We start from the raw sequence: 19,293 nt of genomic DNA on the forward strand, positions 1-19,293 counted from the left end.
GAGAACCAAACAATTATGATGGGAATGAAAAATGTGGCGTGTTTACTGGCTATCTCAATATGAACTGGAATGATTTATTTTGTGAACACATGCTGGACTTTGTTTGCCAAATTAAAAAAGGTAAAACAACTTTCTCTCTTTAGCAACTTTTTGAGGTAGATAAGAACATCCTTCTCAGGTCAGATCACATTGTCTGCATGTGTTAGACACAGCTGTGCCATCAATCACAATAAAACAGTATATACATATAATTTCAGAAAAGGCACTATTAAGCAGATTAATTAGTCCATGAAATACACAGGCAGGTTTGGCAGGTATAGGCAGTATATTGGGGAAGAGAAACACAACAGCCTAAAGTTGGGCAGTTTCTGTAAGCTTAACTTATGACGAGCTCTAACATGCTGTTTGCTGAATGTAGCCCTTTTTTTCAGATATTCTGAGAAATTCTGTGACAAAAATAAGTATATACTGAGTAAACCTTAAGATTATTATTTGTAATTAAAATGCTGACTACTATGTAAATATAATTGAGAGAGAGCTGAGAAACATAATGTATACTCAAATATTGATTTATATTGCAGGAACCTCACCGAAACCAGAGCCTAATTCAACATTCAGTAAGTCTTGTGCATCCAATGAAAAAAAATTAATTAACATGTAATGAAGATTATTTCTATTACAGGTAATTAATGTTTTGATTTGCAGGTTATGAATATGTTGTTGGTGAAGATGACTGGATAATATACAAACACAAAGAATACTACTTCAGCAAAGAAGCAATGTCTATGGAAAGAGCCAGAGGCTTTTGCAAGAAGAATGGTGGTGACCTTGTTGTCATTGAGAGTGAAACTGAAAAAAATTTTCTTTGGAAATATGTAAGAAACATGTCTGTTTGAAAAATGCACCATTTTCTGTGAACTGAGGCACATTTTTTTGGCTGGTTTGTAGAAAGTGATCACCATCATAAAAAAAAAATCAGTTCCACCTTTCATCCTTTCATTGGCTTATCTACTTAAAAGCTTTATTATAATAATTATTTTAATAACTTGCTATACATGGACAAATTCTCAGCTTCCTTTCAAGAATGCTCTCAGGGTGCAACTTTCAAAGACTTTGCTCTGTTTAGCTGAAAGCTGCAATTACTAATTATGTCTTTTTCTAACTCATTCTTTTCACAGAATTCAAGAAAAGCTCTTTGTCAAAGTAGATCTCATATTTGCAGCAAAAGGTTTAAGTTAGGATATTGTCTTATAGCAAAGGAATGGCCTGGTGATGATATACAGTTTTGGAATAAAATAAAATCAAATTTTATTACATTCTTTCCTCCACATGACTAAGTACAAACCCCCATGATTAACTGGGAGTCTTTCAGCAAATTCTCACAATGTTTTCCTGAAATTCTCAAAAATATTGTTATGAGCCTGCTTAAGAGGTCAGTCTTGCCTTTTTAACACAGCTTTTATTCTCCATTTCCTTTTCAGATAATTTGCACCTTTTATTTGGTTGTCTTTGTTTTTGTGTTAGGGTTTTTTTCCTTTCCCATAGCTATATTCTGAAAATTGGAGGAAAATTTTGCATTTTGCAGTTTGGGCACATAATTCTAGCAACTTCCTGCACATTACATACTATGCAATTGAGCAACAGAAACTACAGCGTTTTTGGAACTTTTAAAAAAAATTATTTGAAATCTTTTTTATTACAGCTGAGTAAATTTGTTTGTTTGTTTTAGATTTTCTATAAAGACTGGGGGAACAACTTCTACATTGGCCTAAGTGTGAGCCTTGACAGAACATTCCAGTAAGTAAAACCAAATTAATTTTGTCAGACTCATAATGTATTCACATTTGACATGGTTGGCTCTAGGAGACAGTTAAAATCCAATGACAAACACAACCTGTAGATAGGTTTATGTCCTCACATAAAGTTTTAAAATGGGATTCTGCTCCTCAGCAAAGCACTTCGCCCATCATATTTCCACTATCTATTTCTACCTCTTTTTGATCTTTACCCTGCTTTTGTGTTCTGAGGCTGAGATTTTTTATCGCAGTAAGTGAGGCATCAGCCTCTTTTCTTTGGTTGGAGGTCTTCAGCATATTCCAGACAGTACTTGTAGGCATTACTTAATGTTGAATTGATCAAAGAAAAAAACCCTAGAAACCTGCAGTGAGAGGCATCTAAGTGGTTTTTAGAGGTGAAATATCAATCCCAGAGATAGTTGTACTCTCAGAGTTCAAGGCAGGACAGCCTCACATGACATGGAGTTGTTACTCTTCTACAGAAGTTTTTGGAAACAAAGTGCCCTGGAATTATCTTAAACATCCCCTGGAGTCTTGGATGTGTTGCAGACATGTCTCCTGTGGCATTCTTCTCTCCCACTGCAACTTTTTCTAGTGCATTATTCTGTGATTCAAAGCTTGGTCAGATGAGTCTCAGCCTCTTCATTTTAGTCTTTCTTCTGTCGTCACAGGTTTCCTTTGTTGGCCACAAACCACAGAGACTCTGTGTAGTCTCAGCTCCTGGAGATTCTGCTTTCTACATCACATTCACTGCTCAGATGATTGTTGTTTTCCCAGTCCTCCCTTGTTCCCTCACTAGTTTCATTCTATTCCCTGTTGGATGAAGGTGCCACTATTTGCTTTGTATACTTTCTCCTGGTTTATTGTGCACTGGTTTTTCTAATTTGACTCAGGAGGTTTGCAAGCAGCTAGGCATCCTGATGGACTCCTAATCTGTAATTTACTTCCAAAACATGCATATACTTAGTCTCCAAAATTGGAAAAACATTGAATTGTCCTAGAGGTATTATTGCCTGAAGATTGTCAGTCTCATCTGATTCATCACTTGACTTCCAGCACACTGAGGCCTTTTCACTTTTTTCTTGGCTACTTTTTGAAAATAAATTTATAAATCACCAAGCTAGGAAACAATTGATGCATATTTGGGGGAAAAATACCAAACAGGTAAATAACATGAAAGATTTCCTATGTTTAACAAAATGGTTCCAAGTGGTTCCCAGTATATGGTTCAAGACCCTTTCTTATACTATTGCTTTTGACCCAGGAAATTGCTAGAATAAGCTCAAGTGTCTGTTCCTGTGCTCCAGAGAAATCCAGGTTCAGTCCTAGACTGGTGCATTTCCAGCACTCTATCAGTGCTCAGAGACCAAGACAAGCTGGAGCCATCAGTAAAGATGGTTTGTTCAGACCTGGTCTGAGTCAACAATGTAGGCAGGCAGTTGATATGAAAATATTTTTCACAAATTCCAAGTGGAAGGTCTTAGTTTCCTTTTAACCGAGAAAAACATATGTTTGTAAGCTATGATGCAGGAAAATACAAAACTCAAATGTATCCTTTGCAAAGAAATATTAACTAATTCAATTTAGAATTATAATTCCCTCAAATTACTTCTTTCAGGTGGATGGATGGAACATCAGTGAACTATGTTGCCTGGGCTCCAAACGAACCCAATTTTGCAAATAATGATGAAAACTGTGTGGTCATGTATACGCATACAGGTGGGTGCTGTAACAACATTCAATCTGCAGAATGTGCCTTAGGCCTGGGAGGGCTGCGTGGGCAAGAATGGGTGGGTTATCATACTGAGCAGAGTAATGTTTCATAATGTTCAAAAAGCAAAGGAAAATGAATTGTAGTCTCTTATTTATGTACTTTTAAAAAATTGAATTCTATGTAGCTAACACATTGAATTACACCTGCAATTTCATAAGAAAATTTCTAAGTTAATGAATAAATCAAGTAAGCATCAGACAATTGGCAGAGATAGTCAGCATTTTTTTTCCTCTAACCTCTGTCCATTTTATTTTTAGGAGCCCACTTCCCCAGGATATTAGCTATCTGCTTTCATTTCTGCAGTTCCTAATAACTTAGGGTTTGGCCATGGCTTGGATTATTATTAAGCAATGTTATACAATATTTAAATGAAAAGAAAATATTCTTTAATATCCATTAATACAGAGAACTGGAGGCAATTGTGCTTATACTAGCCAAGAAATTAGTCTTTTTTTTGGATCAGTAAATCTCTTCTACTTTTAAATATTGCTAGTCTCAAAATCTATAGCTGAGGTGATTTCCTAGGCTCTCTTAGAGGTGAATGGAAGGATATGGACACTTTTAGGGAGTAAACATTATGTCCTGTTTTGAAAACCTTCTTTCAGATAAGTCATTTCCTTAACTTCTCTGAATTAAAATGACAATATCTACATTAAACATTAGGTGTGAAAAATTGTGCTGTAGGTAGTTACTTGTAAATGTCTGCAGCCCATTAAACATATGTCATTTTCTTATTCTTTCCTGATCTGTAAAATGGGGATGATGATGTTAATATTATTATCTTGAATCACACTCCAATAGGCAGAAAATATACTAGACAACTCAAAGACTGTGAGAAGCTCAGGTAGGAAGGTACCTAGGACTGAGTGCCTTATATAGACAGAGCAATTCCAGAGACTTTACAGGTCTCAAAAGATTTAACTATCTGAACTAAAAATCCCCTCTGTCAATGCAATGGTTTTGAAATATTGAAATATCTCTGTTTCTAGACAAATTATTTATATTCTAAATTTTGCTGGAAACATGAATATTTTGAAGAAACAGACATACACTAACTTATCATTCCTGGGGGAGAGAAATACAAATGCTGTAACCAGTTTTACTTCCTGCAATAGATTTTCTTTAGGAAAGGACACTTTTTATTTCAGTCTTGTTTGCCTTTTGCTTCGTTCTAATTCTAATTTGCTTTCAGGTACATGGAATGATATCAACTGCGGCAGTGTTGAGTTATTCATCTGTGAAAGGCTTAACAACACTGTTCGTCCGACTGTTGTTCCCACCTCACCACCGCCAAAGGGTGGGTGTATGGAAGACTGGCTCCTCTTTGATAACAAGGTGCAGTGTGAAATGCCAATATATTCTATTTTTAAAACAGCAGAATGAAAAAATCTTTGAATCAATTTTTCAATTGTAGCAGGGTTTTTAGTTATCACAAATTTGCTTGAGCAAAAATATTTCAGTTTGATAGAGATCCTTTGTTTGAGATCCACTGGCTGTTGTCTTCTGTTCCCTTCTCTCTCTCAGTCCTGGGGAAAAGTCACAAACTCAGTGTCTTCCACTTCATGGTGCTCTCTCAAGCTAAAATCTCTCTCTCTTCCTCACCTCCTGGAAGAGGACCATCAAAGTCACTTCCCTTACCTCTTCCCTTAGTGTTTATTTTTCACAAATTAACTACTTAACTTTTCAGTTACATGCTTTAGGTAGAACATTTGGGTTGCTTGACTCTGACAAAGCTGTCTAATGATTTAAACCTCATAAGATCATATTACAAGAAATGATAAATTCATGGCTTTCTTTACAATGTCAGAATAATTTTCTCTATGTGATTTTCCTGTGAGAACCAAATCCTCTTTGACAAATAGGGCAACAGAAGATGAGATATTTTGCTTCAATAGTACATCTTATCCTTTTTTGTTTTCTGAGGTCTTCTTCAGCATTCCTCTCACCATCACATCTCAGAATTATGCTCAGAAGGTTTAATGCAATTTCTGCTGAGATCAGTAGACCGACATAGCCCTTCTTTTAAATATATGCCAAAATATTGGGCTTTATACTCATTTTCTAGTACAGGTCTTCTCTGTCATTTAAACCTAAAAACAAGCTAGAAAGTACTGTTAAATTAGCTCACCTCCCCTTTTACATAAAATAGCCAGTTTATTTTGTTTGCTATAAACAGAGATTTTTTCATCAGAAATCAAAACAGCATCTAGATTCAGATTTGGCACACTTCTCTTTTTCAGTGTTTTAAAGTCTTTGGATTTAATGAAAATGATACATTGACATGGCATGCTGCACGAAACAACTGCATTGATCTTGGAGGAAATCTGGCTACTATATCAAAAAAGGAAGAGCAAGGTATAATGTACCAATGTTTTGACAATGATGACACATCATGTAATTTCTGATAAAAAGATTTTAAAATATGTTAGAGCTTCTGCCATATATGCAGTTATTTATTCCACATCAATACAAATTTATGCTGAATGAGAAATTACACCTTTGGAAAAATGCTTGCACAGGTTTTCGTGTCTTGATTAAATCTTAAAATCATAGTTTGGTGGTTAATATAGGACATACTGCTGAAATATTATTTTTTTTTATTAGAGGGCTTGTCATATAATTAAATGTTTACTTATTTGGTTTTTTTTAAGAAACTAGCTGATCCTTGAGATGACATCCATCTCTGGTCAATCTATGATTCTATGCCCAAATAGCACACAAAAGGAGTAATATCCAAACCTAAATCACTGGGCACGTAGCTGCTGAGCCAGATGCTGCGGGTGTCAGTGGAGGACACATCCTCAGGGAGAAGAAGACTCCAGTGCTGAAGTTCCAGCTTCCTCCCTGTTCCCCTTGTTCTGCTGCACCTCAGCACCTGCTGCTCTTGCTGTTCAGCATGTTGCAAACATTTTAAAAGACCTCGTGTTTGCCTGGGACATGCACTGCCTCAGGTCCTGAGGGATGCACATGGATCTCCTACCTCACTCCATCAGTGCTAGTGGTTTAAATTTCTTTTTTGTAGCAGAGGAAGGAGATTGTTTCAGTGGAAAGTCAGTCTTGGTAGGAATTAAGGAGAGCAGCATCTGGTACTTCACAAATTCCTACATACTTGCTTCATACGTACTTGGTTACTAAGTAAGGTTTATTTTGTGTTATCCCTGTTTAGAAATTAAGTTTTTAAGTCGGGATAAAAAAGAATTAACCAAAGAAGAAATGGGAGTGCACACTCAGTGGACTCAATTTCTATGTGCCAAGGCTTAGTGTACTCATATTAATTTCTGTAATATATGAGAACATTTTCCATGCTTCCTCAGATGATGAACAACATAGAAGAGTGTACAAATAAATTCCGGTTTCATTTAAAATTTGCCCATCCTTGAATTTGTATACACTTTTTTCCAATTTTAACTTCAGATGACTCATGTTAAATATCCATTAATATATATACATTTTATTTTTGTCATGAGATTAGCACCTTATTTTAAAGAGAGAACTCATCATCCTGGTTTCAGGCACTCCAAAGTCTGTAGCATTAGGGAAGAGTGCATTCAGTTTCCTTCCTTACGCAATTTTTCTTTTTTTTCCCTTCAGCTTTCCTTATGTCCCTCTTAAAAAATGCTGCAACTGATGCTTGGATTGGACTGAATGACATAAATCAGGAGCACACATACCTGTGGACAGATGGAAGCCCAGTAGACTATACAAATTGGGCAAAAGGTTCCCGAAGTTATTATAGTATGGTAAGCATCAATTTCTGTTTGTCACTTAAACATTACAACTTTGGTAGATGAGCAAAATGTATGTAGCTACTATTGTATTTCTGTCTTTTCCTTTATGAAGATTTTTACTAGTCTCATTGCTTTTTAAAAGCAGAGTATCAGTGTGGAAGATGTATATACACACTTTGTTTCAGTTTCTGTACTTGTCATGGTTCTGTATGAGTCCAGACAGAGGTTTGGAAGAATTGTGCAAAATAGACATGTGAGCAATTTCCCTCACTTTACCATGATTCATCAGGATATTCAAATTAACCATAGCATAAACGATATAATTTTGGGATGCAGTGAGTGTTTTTTAGATTTGATGAAAATACTCAGATAATTACATGCATTGACATTTCTTGGCACTGGGCCTGTCAAGAAAAATGCATTGTATGAAATACACAAAAGAGGGAGTCTGGGTTTTCCTTTCTAATTTTTATCTTCCCTTAATCTTCATTTTAAAAAATCCTTTTGCTATGCTTTGAAACTTCTGGCATCTCTATACCTTTTGTGTGTAATTGCAAGACAGAACATAGTGTTACTCAGTAATTGTGAAATGGCCAAGGTAAATACTGCCCAATAGTATTGTTTCTATACCCCTGTGCTAGCTTTACCAAGTTTTTCTCTTTTCATTAAGGGTATTGCTTCACATTCAGTTAAAATGGAAAAGGGTTCTTTGAGGTCCAGCTACCATCAGGCTACAGCAGGGTTTTGGAATCTCCAGGGCTTCCCCATCTCACACGCCTGCGCTTTCTGCAGAAGGCTGTGACCATTCCCCTCCAGAAATCACTGCACATACAACTTCTGGCTCTTGCAGACAACACCTGGGCTAGTGCCAGAAGGGGGTTTGGAGGTTATACTGAGGCAGGCGGGGGACAGCTACTGCCTCCCCCTGCAGGAGGCCAAGCCACATCTTCTCATGCTGTGGGAGGAGAGGAGGAACGTAAAGGGTCCGAAGCACAGCAGAAAGGGTGTGGGAGTTTCTCCAACAAAAGGTTGTTTCTGACAATCTACCTCTGCATTACTGCACTGTGGTGACCACTTTGCTTCCTAGTCCTGAACTGGGGCAGAAGGAGGCATTCAGCCCTCCAGGTAAGCTTCAGTGCTGAGGAGCAACTCCCCACAACTTCCAGGAAACAGCAGCAGACCTGTGGGCCAGCCCCAGCACACACATGGGAACCCACACACAGGCACACACACTCAGGGCCATGCACAGAGCTTTGTACACCCAGGTAGCCCCAGACACATCTTCCTGCCCCTATGCTCTGCTTTGCAACTCCCTCCATCATCCAAGGGCAGACTTTCCTAGGGCTGAGTTGCAGAGGCCTATTGGCATACAATGTGTCTGACCACTGGTTGTATGAGTTTTATGAACTTCATATTATTCCTCTGTATGTGCATGTATGTGATACATGAGTCTGTGTGTCCAGAAGTAGGAATGCTTCCTACCTACCCACATCTTTTTTCTTGTTAATCTCACTTGTCATGTAGGATGATTGTGTCTTTTTGATGAAGAACCCTATTGAACAGGCAGGGAAATGGAAAGATCAAGGGTGTAAAGCAAGCAAAAGTTACATCTGCCAAAAAAGTTCTGGTAAGTTTTCTTTCACCACTTTCTAGTAGACCTGATTTATTGTGGTAATTTCAAACTGGTGCTAAAAATTACTTTCCTGTAATTTTGCTGTAACCTAACTGAAATTAATGACAGTATCACACGCATTATGGACCTTTTTAACAAGATGATCACACATTTTATTTCTTTGGAGAAAATATCTTAATTTTTTTCTATTTCAAAAACTAGACCAGTAAATAACAACAACAGCAACAACAACAACAACAAAATAGAACTATGTATCATCATGTAGTTTACTACTTTTAGCAGTCAAAGGTGGCTGAGTGAATTGTCTTTACATCTTCAAAACTGGAACTTTTAATGGTATACTAAAAACAAGGGAAGTTCTTTATTTTTTAAAAACTACCCTGCTTGATTTCCTTTACATTCTTTCTCAGACAATTTCAGCAGTAGCAGTCATATTCCTCTGCTTGCTCATGGTGTGTTTATCATACCTTGTTCCTTGTCAGAAATACAACAAATGCCAAAATATAATAGAAAAATTGAAGGAATTGTTCCCTTTAATGCCCTACATATGGTACAATATGATTTAGGTAGGTCTGTGCTTAAAAGGTGTATTTCTGGGCACGATGCTAATGCTAAAAAGTCATTCTGACAAGTATTAGAAAATTTTGTCACAGTACATGAACATGCGGCTTTCATCACTGCAGGGATTTTTGGATATATTTTAATTTCTTATTGCAGTTTCTCTTCATTCCAGTATACTAGATCTTCTCTTGGTGTTATAAGTCTGAACCAATATAAAGTTAGATTTTTGGTTGTTCTTTTGCTTGTTACAGACCCCAAACTGCTGCACTCCCAACCCACAGAGCCGGTGTTTGGCTTTAACAATTATGGTGATGACCGCTACGAAGTCATCAACTACAAAATGAGCTGGGAAAAGGCAGAGAAGAACTGCAGGGACCAGTCTGCAGAACTGGCCAGTATCCTGGATCCTTATGCCGAATCTTTCCTGTGGTTACAAATATTAAAGCACGGGGAGCCTGTATGGATTGGCCTTAACAGCAACATAGTGAGTCCAACCCAATTTCTTGTGACAGTCATAGCATTACCTTAGATGAACTATTGGTCAGATCCATAGATGTGTGACGGGAATCAAAATCTTGCAGAGGTTCCTGACTTCCCTCCACTTGAGGGGACTTACATATCTAGATGTTTGTCCATAGTGTAAACAAGAACTGCCACAGCCCACATTTCAAAGACCACCAAGGATGTAGCGGCAGCCCTGAGTGGCTTCAGTGGTAAAAGCAGCAATGAAGCTCTCACTTACTCATCCACGGTCTACCACATGCTCCTGTGGTGAAGCTGGGCTTTCTGAAGGTACGCTGTGGAGCACACCAAAGCAAAAAGATAGGTTAAAAATAGTTCTTTCTTCGTGAATTCAAGTTTTTGTTTTAATTCACAGCCCAGCAGTACAAGAGCTCATGCTGGGCAATAGTGGAAAGAGCAGGGCTCTGGCAGTGAGGACTCCTTAGCCTGGCTTTTGGAGCTGCAGCTGATGCCTTGTGTAAAACTGCCAACAAACTCAGCTAAGAGTGGAAAGGTCTGAAATGGGAAGCACCAACAGAGGAGTGTAAAAAAGAATGCAGACAAATAAAATGTAGCTGGATATTTTTGGAATTGAAGCTGGGCAGAAATCAAGTGGAGAGAGGTAGAGCAAGAGTTTGGTGAGACATGGGTCTGAGATAGGGCACAGGCGCTGAGGTGAGAGGAGCCAGAGCTGCACCTTAGTGAGAGCACTTGGGAACTGGGATTTGGCAGGAATCTGGAATGAAACTGGCCAAGGGTCTCAAAGCAGACAGGAAAGGAAATGGCACAAAGAACACGATGGTAGGAAGGATCTAGGCTGCACAGGGTGAGGTAGCAGAAGCCATGGTGTGAGTAATGTCAGTTATCCTCTGCAAACACTGGTGAAATCCACTGACAAAATACATGCTTAGCTCATCTCTGGTAGCTGGCCCATGCAAGACCCACAAACTTACCACAAGCCCAGTTAATATGGGTGGCAGAGTTCTGTGGTCCAGCCCCAAGGAAAGCCTCATCAGTTTTCTCTCTCCAGTGAAACTTCAGATTTTCCTCTTTGTTTTCTAAATACTTAGACAAGCTTATGTTAGAGGAATAGTTTCTCTGCAATCTTTATTTGATGTGTCTGTATATGTGGACTCATTTGATGAAATCTTCATCTGTATATTCACATTTATTACCTCAAGAGCCTTTGCCCACTTAGGGCATGAGATGAATTGTGTGAATTGAATATTGTAGGCTGCATTCTAAACATCTGTAGGACCACGGCCCTACCTGCTGTGGAGAGTGGGAGTATGGACCAGTTTCTTACACATTCATTACATAATCTTGTGCAAGAAACCATGATTCTCATTTTTTTCCCAATTTTTGCATGCGTTCGAGTACGATCTTAATGTTCTTCCAATCCAATTCTTGTATGTGACATAATCATAATTGTGATTTGCTTTCAGACTGGTGGCCAGTATGTATGGTCAGACAGAAGGAGGAGCAGGTATCTTAACTGGGGCAGTGGAGAACCGAATAAAAACAAAGCCTGTGTCTATTTAGATTTGGATGGTTTCTGGAAGACAGCATCTTGCAATGAAACATTTCCATCCCTCTGTAAGCAATCCAATGGTAAGTTCCAAATTGGACAAATGTGATTCAGGAGGTTGGGATTTGAGTGAATGTCTTTATTTGGATTTAGTTTCTCCACATATGCAAAGGTTGTGATAAACAATGTATGCCTTGTGATAAACTCTTACTTTTTTTAAGGAGTAGGTCCAGTCTGATCCAATCTGTCGTGTGTGATTTCCAGACATTTCACTTTTCAGGCCAGTCAACACACACACATCATAAAAACAGCTGCAATATTTCATGCCACATGCCAAAGTGGTTTTTTGCATCCGTGTTTGTCAAGAACTACAGAATCAATCAACTTAAGCCTAACTATTAATGATATACTTTCCCATTTAAAATATCTTTTGAAATATTGAGTTAAGAAACTTCTGTCAGTGTAGGAGCCAAATCAATTAGTTTGTTGCTTCTGCTCAAATACTTCAATGCTTAAATATTGCATGCAATTTTCAAACATTTTCAAATTATATATTCTGCAACATAATTCACAGCAAATTTTATATTTGTTTAAGCTCTGTTTTGGCTTTAATCAGGTGATGCAATAGGCTATAAATTCTGCTTTTACATTGATTAGGCTGTATGATGCACAAGGGCAGGTACAGACAACTCCTCTGACTTTTCTAGAAACTGGCTAGACACAAGCCACAGAGTTGTGTTGAGATCCCTTATGTATGCTGATTCATTCCTCATTCTGTTTCACAAAGTTTAGGTAAAAATTGGCATGTTGAAAACAATTGCAAAATTAGACTGGTGTAAATGTCCTTTAGCAGACTGGAGAACCAGCTCCAACCAGGATAGTTTATTACTAGTTTGTCAAGCTTAATTCAATACTTTATAACTAATTAAGTCTGTGGGATATTCCTTTTCCTGGAATAAATGTCATATTCGTGGGGCTGATGTGTGGTCCAGGAGTACATATTTCCCTTAGGTTTTAAACCTCCACTGAACCTCTGCATCTTCCTAATAGAGTTAATCCCCAGTGAGCCACCTCAGCTTCCTGGGAAGTGCCCTGAACCAAAGCGTGGCAGATCTTGGATTCCCTTCCGTGGGCACTGTTACTATGTTCACACTACTTCTGAGGAAAGCTGGCCTCATGCTTCCATGATGTGTATTCAAATGGGTAAGTGCCCTTTTTTAATTAGGATATTTTACAGGTTGTGTGTTTGTTTTCTTAATCCAGAACCAAATGATAATACTTAATGTGTGTATCAATTATAAGCTACACCTAATTTAAATTTATTATCAAGCATTTTTAATATATGGTAATGCTGATCATGGAACATGTAATGATTTTTTACTGAGATAATTAATTTATAATGAAAAATCTTGCTGAAATTGTATGTAATCTTTAATTGATATTTTTAGGTGCCTCTCTGGTTTCCATAGAAGATTCAGCTGAAATGAATTTTCTCTTACTTTACTTGTCTCCACTTGCAAGTGACTTCAGAAAGTTTTGGATAGGATTGTTCAAAAATATTGATGGTAATTATTTCACAATGCATACTGAGATGAAAATAGATATTAAGTAAAGAGAGTGAATACTGAGCACTACTAACACACAAAATAATAGTACAAATATGCTAAGTTAACAAATAATCAGTGAAAAAAACCTTATAAACATTCAATAGCTTTTCTGCTAAAACATGTAAAACATAAACCACCAAGAGGTCTATGTTTTCTGTATCTTTGTCGCAATTAGAGTATATTTGTTTGTAAAAGGTTTCAGCTTAGCACTGCAGTAGTTGACTAAAAATGTTTCCTATTGCCTTTTTAAACTCAAATTACTTAACATTTAACCACTGTAGTATTTTAAGCAAAAAGTTGTCTTTTCATTAAACGAAATGAAATTTAAATTTATTTCTAGACAACACAGGGCATAGCATCTCGTATGAGCTGCCTAGAAAAATTTATTAATCTAAATTTCAGTGTTTTTTCCATAAATTTTTGGTGGAACCTTTCATTTTTATCCAAATATATTTAATGGCTTTGTTTTTTGTTTTTGTTTTTTTTTTTTTAACTGCTGTAACTGCAAATTTGGTACTGTATTCTATATCATCATAATTCTGAATCCAGTTTTTCTTGGCAGACTTTGAGGGTAAACCTCCAGAGTGAGTCTAGACTGGGCTCCAACTTCTGCTTAAGTCTGTGTCTCTCGCCACCAGGAATGGTGGGCCAGGCTGATCTGTTCTAGCTGAAAATGAGCACTACAAAAGCAGTGACTTGTTCCTGACCTGTCCCCTACAGTGCCACAGTGCTGTGCAAGCAGGGGCAGGAGTGAGGTGCAGCTGCAGGGGAGGGACAGAGAAAGTGGCACAGAGGCAGGTGGATATACCAGGATGCATTGCCACAAAAGCACACACAGAGGCAGGGAAGGTAGCTATTATTCCTAATTGATGAGGGATGCATGACAGTCAGCAGATGAGATGATTAAAGAGAGAGCTAATTCAATTTGCAAAGATAATTAATTAATCCAGCTCTAATAAAGAGCTAATTCAATTTGCAAAAATAATTAATTAATCCAGCTCTAATAAAGTAGTTATTTGCTGATGGTGAATATGCACATAAATAAACTCTCCTGAGCATTCTGTATGCTGGCACTGCTGGTACTGGCTTGTACAGGTTCTCTGCTTTCCTTAAGGTTCCCAGGCACAGCCCTGGGTGCAGGCTTCAGCTAAAGGTCCCTGGCAAGCTGGACAGGTCTTCCTTACATCAGTGACAGCTGTGAACACTAATGAAGTTAACTTTGTGAGCATTTGCTTTTGGTACACTCCCACCTGAAAAGTGCTGGATGCTAAAAGAGTGAGAAATAAGTGCTTTAGAGTGAGAAATAGGGGCTATGTGATACCAGTCTAATGAATTAAAAAATCCCAGATCTGATCTGATCTGTCATTGTGACCAGTAGACTAGGAGTTATTCTCCACTCCATTCACTCACTAGGTAATACATTTGATTTTAGGAGAATGGATATGGATGGACAGAAGTGCAGTAGAGTATGTCAACTGGGAGAAAGGAGAGCCTACAGTACTTTTTGATGAAAACTGTGTTGACATGGACGTCTCAAGCGGAACCTGGAGGACCTATTACTGCTCTGTTGACCAGAATTTTATATGCAAAATCCCCAAAAGTAAGTTTTGAATTTCTGTGCTTTGGGTTATTTTCAAAACAGTGGTTGATGTACATCAGGCCATCAGTGTTTAGGCCCTGGATGCACTTCATGCATTGATGCTGATGCATGTGCATGTGAATCACAGCCAAGAGTAATTTCTGTTTAAAATGGTGAGAAATAATGTTGGAGAATAATCTGAGTCACTGTTCCCTCCCCTCAGTTTAAAAGCATTGACTTCTGGGCATTTACTGAGCCCTGGGGTAGGGAAGGACATATCATCTATTGAGAGTACAGGGAAGATTCATGGATGTTATGGTTAGAGTGCAAGGAGCAGTAGATGATGAACAGATGATCAAACTGGAGAGTGCTGAGGAGAAAGGCAGATACTCTCCTGATAGGTAAGCTGAGGGGGAGCAGTGCAAAGTCACTGAGCTCCTGCAGAGAGAAGGTAGGTGCTGCTGGTGGGGACAGTACTACCATGGTGAATTGTGCTGGGATCTGCTGGATGAGCAGGAAGAGAGCATCAGAGGGTGGGCAGTGGGGCCCAATTAATTTCTCTGCTGACAAGGGTGCAGTGAGACACGTCAGGACAACCAAACAGCATGGTGTGCTTCATTTATAATGGTTACTTGTGGCCCTGTGGTGTTTTAGATGACAACTGATGAGGAATCTGAGTGTCACAGGCTGGGGCGAGTCCTGCTTGTGTGCTCAGCAGCACTGCATAAACCACAAAGGACGTAAATCTGCACATATGCAGCTGTCATGGTCAATGTATGTGCACAGATCCAGCTGTGTTTGCACTCATCAGCTGGGAGACAGTGTGGAATAGGCCACATTCGCTATTGGCAAACAGATCCACCACACAAATGTAATTGATGTAGTGGGGACCAATTCTGCCCGTGGATCTTCACATTAGTGGGTTGGCAATGGAGTCATCCATGAACGTTTTAGGGCCCACCCAGTCAGTCCAGCAGGCAATTAACTGAATCATACCCCCCAAGCAATGGAGGGAGGAAAGGGAATCAGTCTAAAAATACAGCTAAAGTGGGAAGTACAATTGTGCTTTTCATTTTTGCAAGTGTAAAAATTGGAATTCTTTAGTGTGAAGTGTTAAGCTTTACACTGTGGAAGAGTAAAAACTTTGAACACAATCTACCTTACATAAAAAGTGTTCAAAGCAATGAATGACGACTGTTAGTCTTGAGGTTTTCTTCTTTTACAAATGTTTTTAGCAAGTATATTTCATGGATTCAGCATCATTTTTCAAAATACATTTTCATATATTTTTCATGTTCACATTGTTCAGGTCTGGGACCCCCAGCACAAGAAAAACTCAACAAGATTATTTTTAAACCATTTGAAATAAGCTACTTTTAAAATAGGCTACTCAGCTTGGTTCAGAGAAGGACTTTAAAGATGATCTGAGGGCTGGAGCACTTTCCATATGAGCACAGGCTGAGAGATCTGGGGTTGTTTAATCCAGAGTGGAGTCCAGGAAGACCTTATAGCACTTTCCAGTTCCTAAGGAGGCCCACAAGAGAGCTGGGAAGGGACTTTTTCAAGGGCATGTAGTGACAAGACAAGGGACTTTAAAATAAAAATGAGTATGTTTAGATTATATATTAGGATGAAATTCTTTAATGTGAAGGTGGTGAGCAACTGGGACAGGTTGTCCAGAGAAATTGTGGATACCCAGCCCTGGAAATGTTCAAGGCCAGGTTGGGTAGGGGCTTGTGAGAAACTTGGTCTCTAGAAGGTGTCACTGTCCAGGGCAGGGGTCTTGGAACTCAATGATCTTTAAAGCTCTTTCTAACCCAAACCATTCTATGATTCTATGATTATTTAAAATTTGTTATGAACACAAAGTAAAAATTATGTATGCAGTATTTATTTCATTGAACTGTTGCTTTCAAACTGTATAATATACTTTTTTTAAATTTTGAAGTTGCTGAAGTTGAGCCAACCCATGATTCACCTGTCAATAATGGTAAGTTGGTTTCTTTTAAGCCAAATAAACAGAAATATCAATAGGTTTATAGGCATTCATTATTTACAAGTGGAATTTCCTCCAGAAAATTTCATTTGAATACCCATTTAACTGTCATGATTATTTTATTTTAAATCTGTTTAAAATGAGAGCACTTCTCTCAAACTGGATGTCTTCTTTTTTTTTCCTTACAAGTTGTATATGTAGTACAACATAATGTTCCTTAGAACAGATTGAGCCAAATTTTAACTGCTATTATGATTGTTCAGTACTTTTCTTTTAACTCAGTTGCTTGCTTAAGGAGATATTTGTTGTATGCAACAGCACTCTCTGGGCATTTGTAGCAATTGTTGTGTTTTGTCTTCCACAGCATCAAGAAATGAAGCTCCTGCTGCTTCATCATCAAGTGGTTTAGGTGGGATGATTTTTGTATTGGTCTTCCTTCTGCTAGCTGGCACTGGCCTCACATTGTATTGTTTCTATAAAAGAAGACGTGATCGACAAATGTTTTCAGCTGGGTTTGACAATGCCATGTACCGTGGCGACATTGGAACTCATGAATCAAATTGTCTTGTGACCAATATTGAAGAAAATGAGCAGGCAACAATTTAATAGGCAGAGTAATCTTGGGCTTGATTTTGAAAAGAATTAAAGTGTTGGCATACATAAGAATTCTTAAGGAAAAGGAAAGCAATTTTCTCCTGTGTAAATTCTATTTAATTTTGCATGGGGTGCTTCTTGCTTTCCGTACTAGCAGGAACAAGCAAACTTGCCAGGCAGATACAGAGATCTGCTCACAAACTTTAGTACCTGGGAGGGTTGCTGAGCTTTCACACAGACCTGGAGCTATGTTGTGTCAGCCAACACTCAGGCAGCTCCAGCTGCCATGCATGTCCAGCATCATCTTTAGGCACAAGAACTGTGTTCATCATATTCAGTTGTGAGAATATGGTCCTTAGCATGTTCCAAAAAGTTTATCCAGACTTGTAGGTACCCTGAAAATGTCCTGCTGATGTCCAGCACAGAGTAGCAGAATTGCACAGGTTGGACAGGATGTCCAAGCTCGCCTGGTGCAGATCCCTGTTTGAAGCAAGACCAGGTCCTAGCCTCAGCCAGGCAACCTGCTCCAGAGCTGTGGGTCCATGTCTTCTCTTTGCTAATGGGGTACCACAGAAACTCTTTGTGTTGCCCATAATATCAGAATTAACAAAATTTCCTCCTCTGTTTATGACTGATGAAAAGCAAAGTGTAAATTGTATTTCTTCTGCTGTAGTTCTGTAATGTATGCATTGAAAGATCAACTATGATGAGAGGTGGGAATGTATTGTGAATACAGTGGTTTATCATAAACAGTCAACTAGTTTAAACAGTCAAGTAGGGATCTCAAAGGATGCTGCAAAAGGGCAGGAAGGAAAGAGAGATTATACTTAATTCACACCTGAACATTGACATAAAAAGTATTCTTGATATCTACAATGCCAGTGTAGATTTCATAAATTTTTAGGCCATTTTGTCAAAGCCTAATGAAACTTACCTTTAGAAAGTCTTTTCTAATTTCTAACCAAATTCTCCCTGTGCAAGTCTGTTTTAAACTTTTGAGTCTCATTCTAGACTTCCATCATGATGGAACTTATGGCATTGCATCTTATACTGGTCTACTGGTATAATTCTCAGGCTTCATAAACCTTGAAATAGGTTTGCATACAGGTGTTTTTAATTTTCACTTTCCGAGTGTCTTTCATGCCAAATGCAAACAGCCAAATGGCTCAAAGCTCTTAGCGCAGTGGATGTCCTTATTTAATTTGATACTTTTTGATATTTTAATCTTTTGACAGGTTTTAATTGTGTTTAAGTTAAAATATTTTGTGTGTATGAAAAACATGTAAATAAGTTTTTATTCTGCGTTGGTTTACTAAATGGGAATTAAAAGGCTGATTCTAAGTACAAGTGTGTGTCTCTTCTTAAACAGAACAATTTATCATAACAGAAAAAAGAGAAAGGAGGGATGGAGCTCTTAAATTTTTATACACAAATGAACATCCAGTTTTCCTAGTCTACCATGTTCTTAAATGCTTCTTATCAATCTGTGAAACTGTTTCATTGCTTCTCTATCTGTAACATTTGAAGGTTTTACTTGTCTAATGAAAGTGTTGTAATTTAAGCTGGTCTGCACTAGTAGTTTCTGAGACAGATTTTATATATTGATAGCTCTTTCATATCTCCTCTCAATATTTGCTGATAGCAACACTAGCTCTTCCTTCTGCTTTTCACTGGCTACATCTTCCAGGTCTCTCATCCCTTCTGCTGTTTCCTTCTACAGTCTGTGCTGCAGTATGTAGGTCCTTCTGACAGTGCACTGCACCAGTAGATACGGCATTTCAGCTGATATCCTCGCAGCACTGAGCAGATTAAAAAGATTTAATCCACTCTTGTAACACCTTCCATAAAGGAGCCTTCTGTCTGGCTTGTCTGAATTGGTTCCACAGGATGCATAATTTCGGAAAAAGAAGTGGCTACCAGAAAACAATAGGCCAAACCCAGGAAATATGCCTAATGAGAATTTAATTAGTGAAAATTTCCAAGGACTGATAAGCCT

At 38.2% G+C, this 19,293-nt stretch overlaps 1 protein-coding gene across 1 annotated transcript in view; it reads left to right on the top strand.

Annotated features, from left to right (window-relative positions):
• LOC102032929 (macrophage mannose receptor 1-like) overlaps positions 1 to 18,641 on the top strand; it is a 31,935-nt gene extending 13,294 nt beyond the window's left edge. Inside the window, exons 16-31 of the mRNA XM_031066831.1 lie at positions 4 to 120; positions 582 to 617; positions 706 to 875; positions 1,730 to 1,797; positions 3,415 to 3,515; positions 4,763 to 4,905; positions 5,811 to 5,925; positions 7,162 to 7,310; positions 8,823 to 8,925; positions 9,744 to 9,976; positions 11,439 to 11,604; positions 12,572 to 12,724; positions 12,970 to 13,086; positions 14,561 to 14,728; positions 16,656 to 16,697; positions 17,068 to 18,641. Of these exons, the coding sequence (XP_030922691.1) occupies positions 4 to 120; positions 582 to 617; positions 706 to 875; positions 1,730 to 1,797; positions 3,415 to 3,515; positions 4,763 to 4,905; positions 5,811 to 5,925; positions 7,162 to 7,310; positions 8,823 to 8,925; positions 9,744 to 9,976; positions 11,439 to 11,604; positions 12,572 to 12,724; positions 12,970 to 13,086; positions 14,561 to 14,728; positions 16,656 to 16,697; positions 17,068 to 17,309 (2,123 nt within the window). The 3' untranslated portion in view covers positions 17,310 to 18,641. The remainder of the gene's footprint in view (positions 1 to 3; positions 121 to 581; positions 618 to 705; positions 876 to 1,729; positions 1,798 to 3,414; positions 3,516 to 4,762; positions 4,906 to 5,810; positions 5,926 to 7,161; positions 7,311 to 8,822; positions 8,926 to 9,743; positions 9,977 to 11,438; positions 11,605 to 12,571; positions 12,725 to 12,969; positions 13,087 to 14,560; positions 14,729 to 16,655; positions 16,698 to 17,067) is intronic.
• The last annotated feature ends 652 nt before the right edge of the window (positions 18,642 to 19,293 follow it).

This window comes from Geospiza fortis, unplaced genomic scaffold (genome assembly GCF_000277835.1).
Source record: "Geospiza fortis unplaced genomic scaffold, GeoFor_1.0 scaffold138, whole genome shotgun sequence".
Lineage (NCBI taxonomy): Eukaryota > Metazoa > Chordata > Aves > Passeriformes > Thraupidae > Geospiza > Geospiza fortis.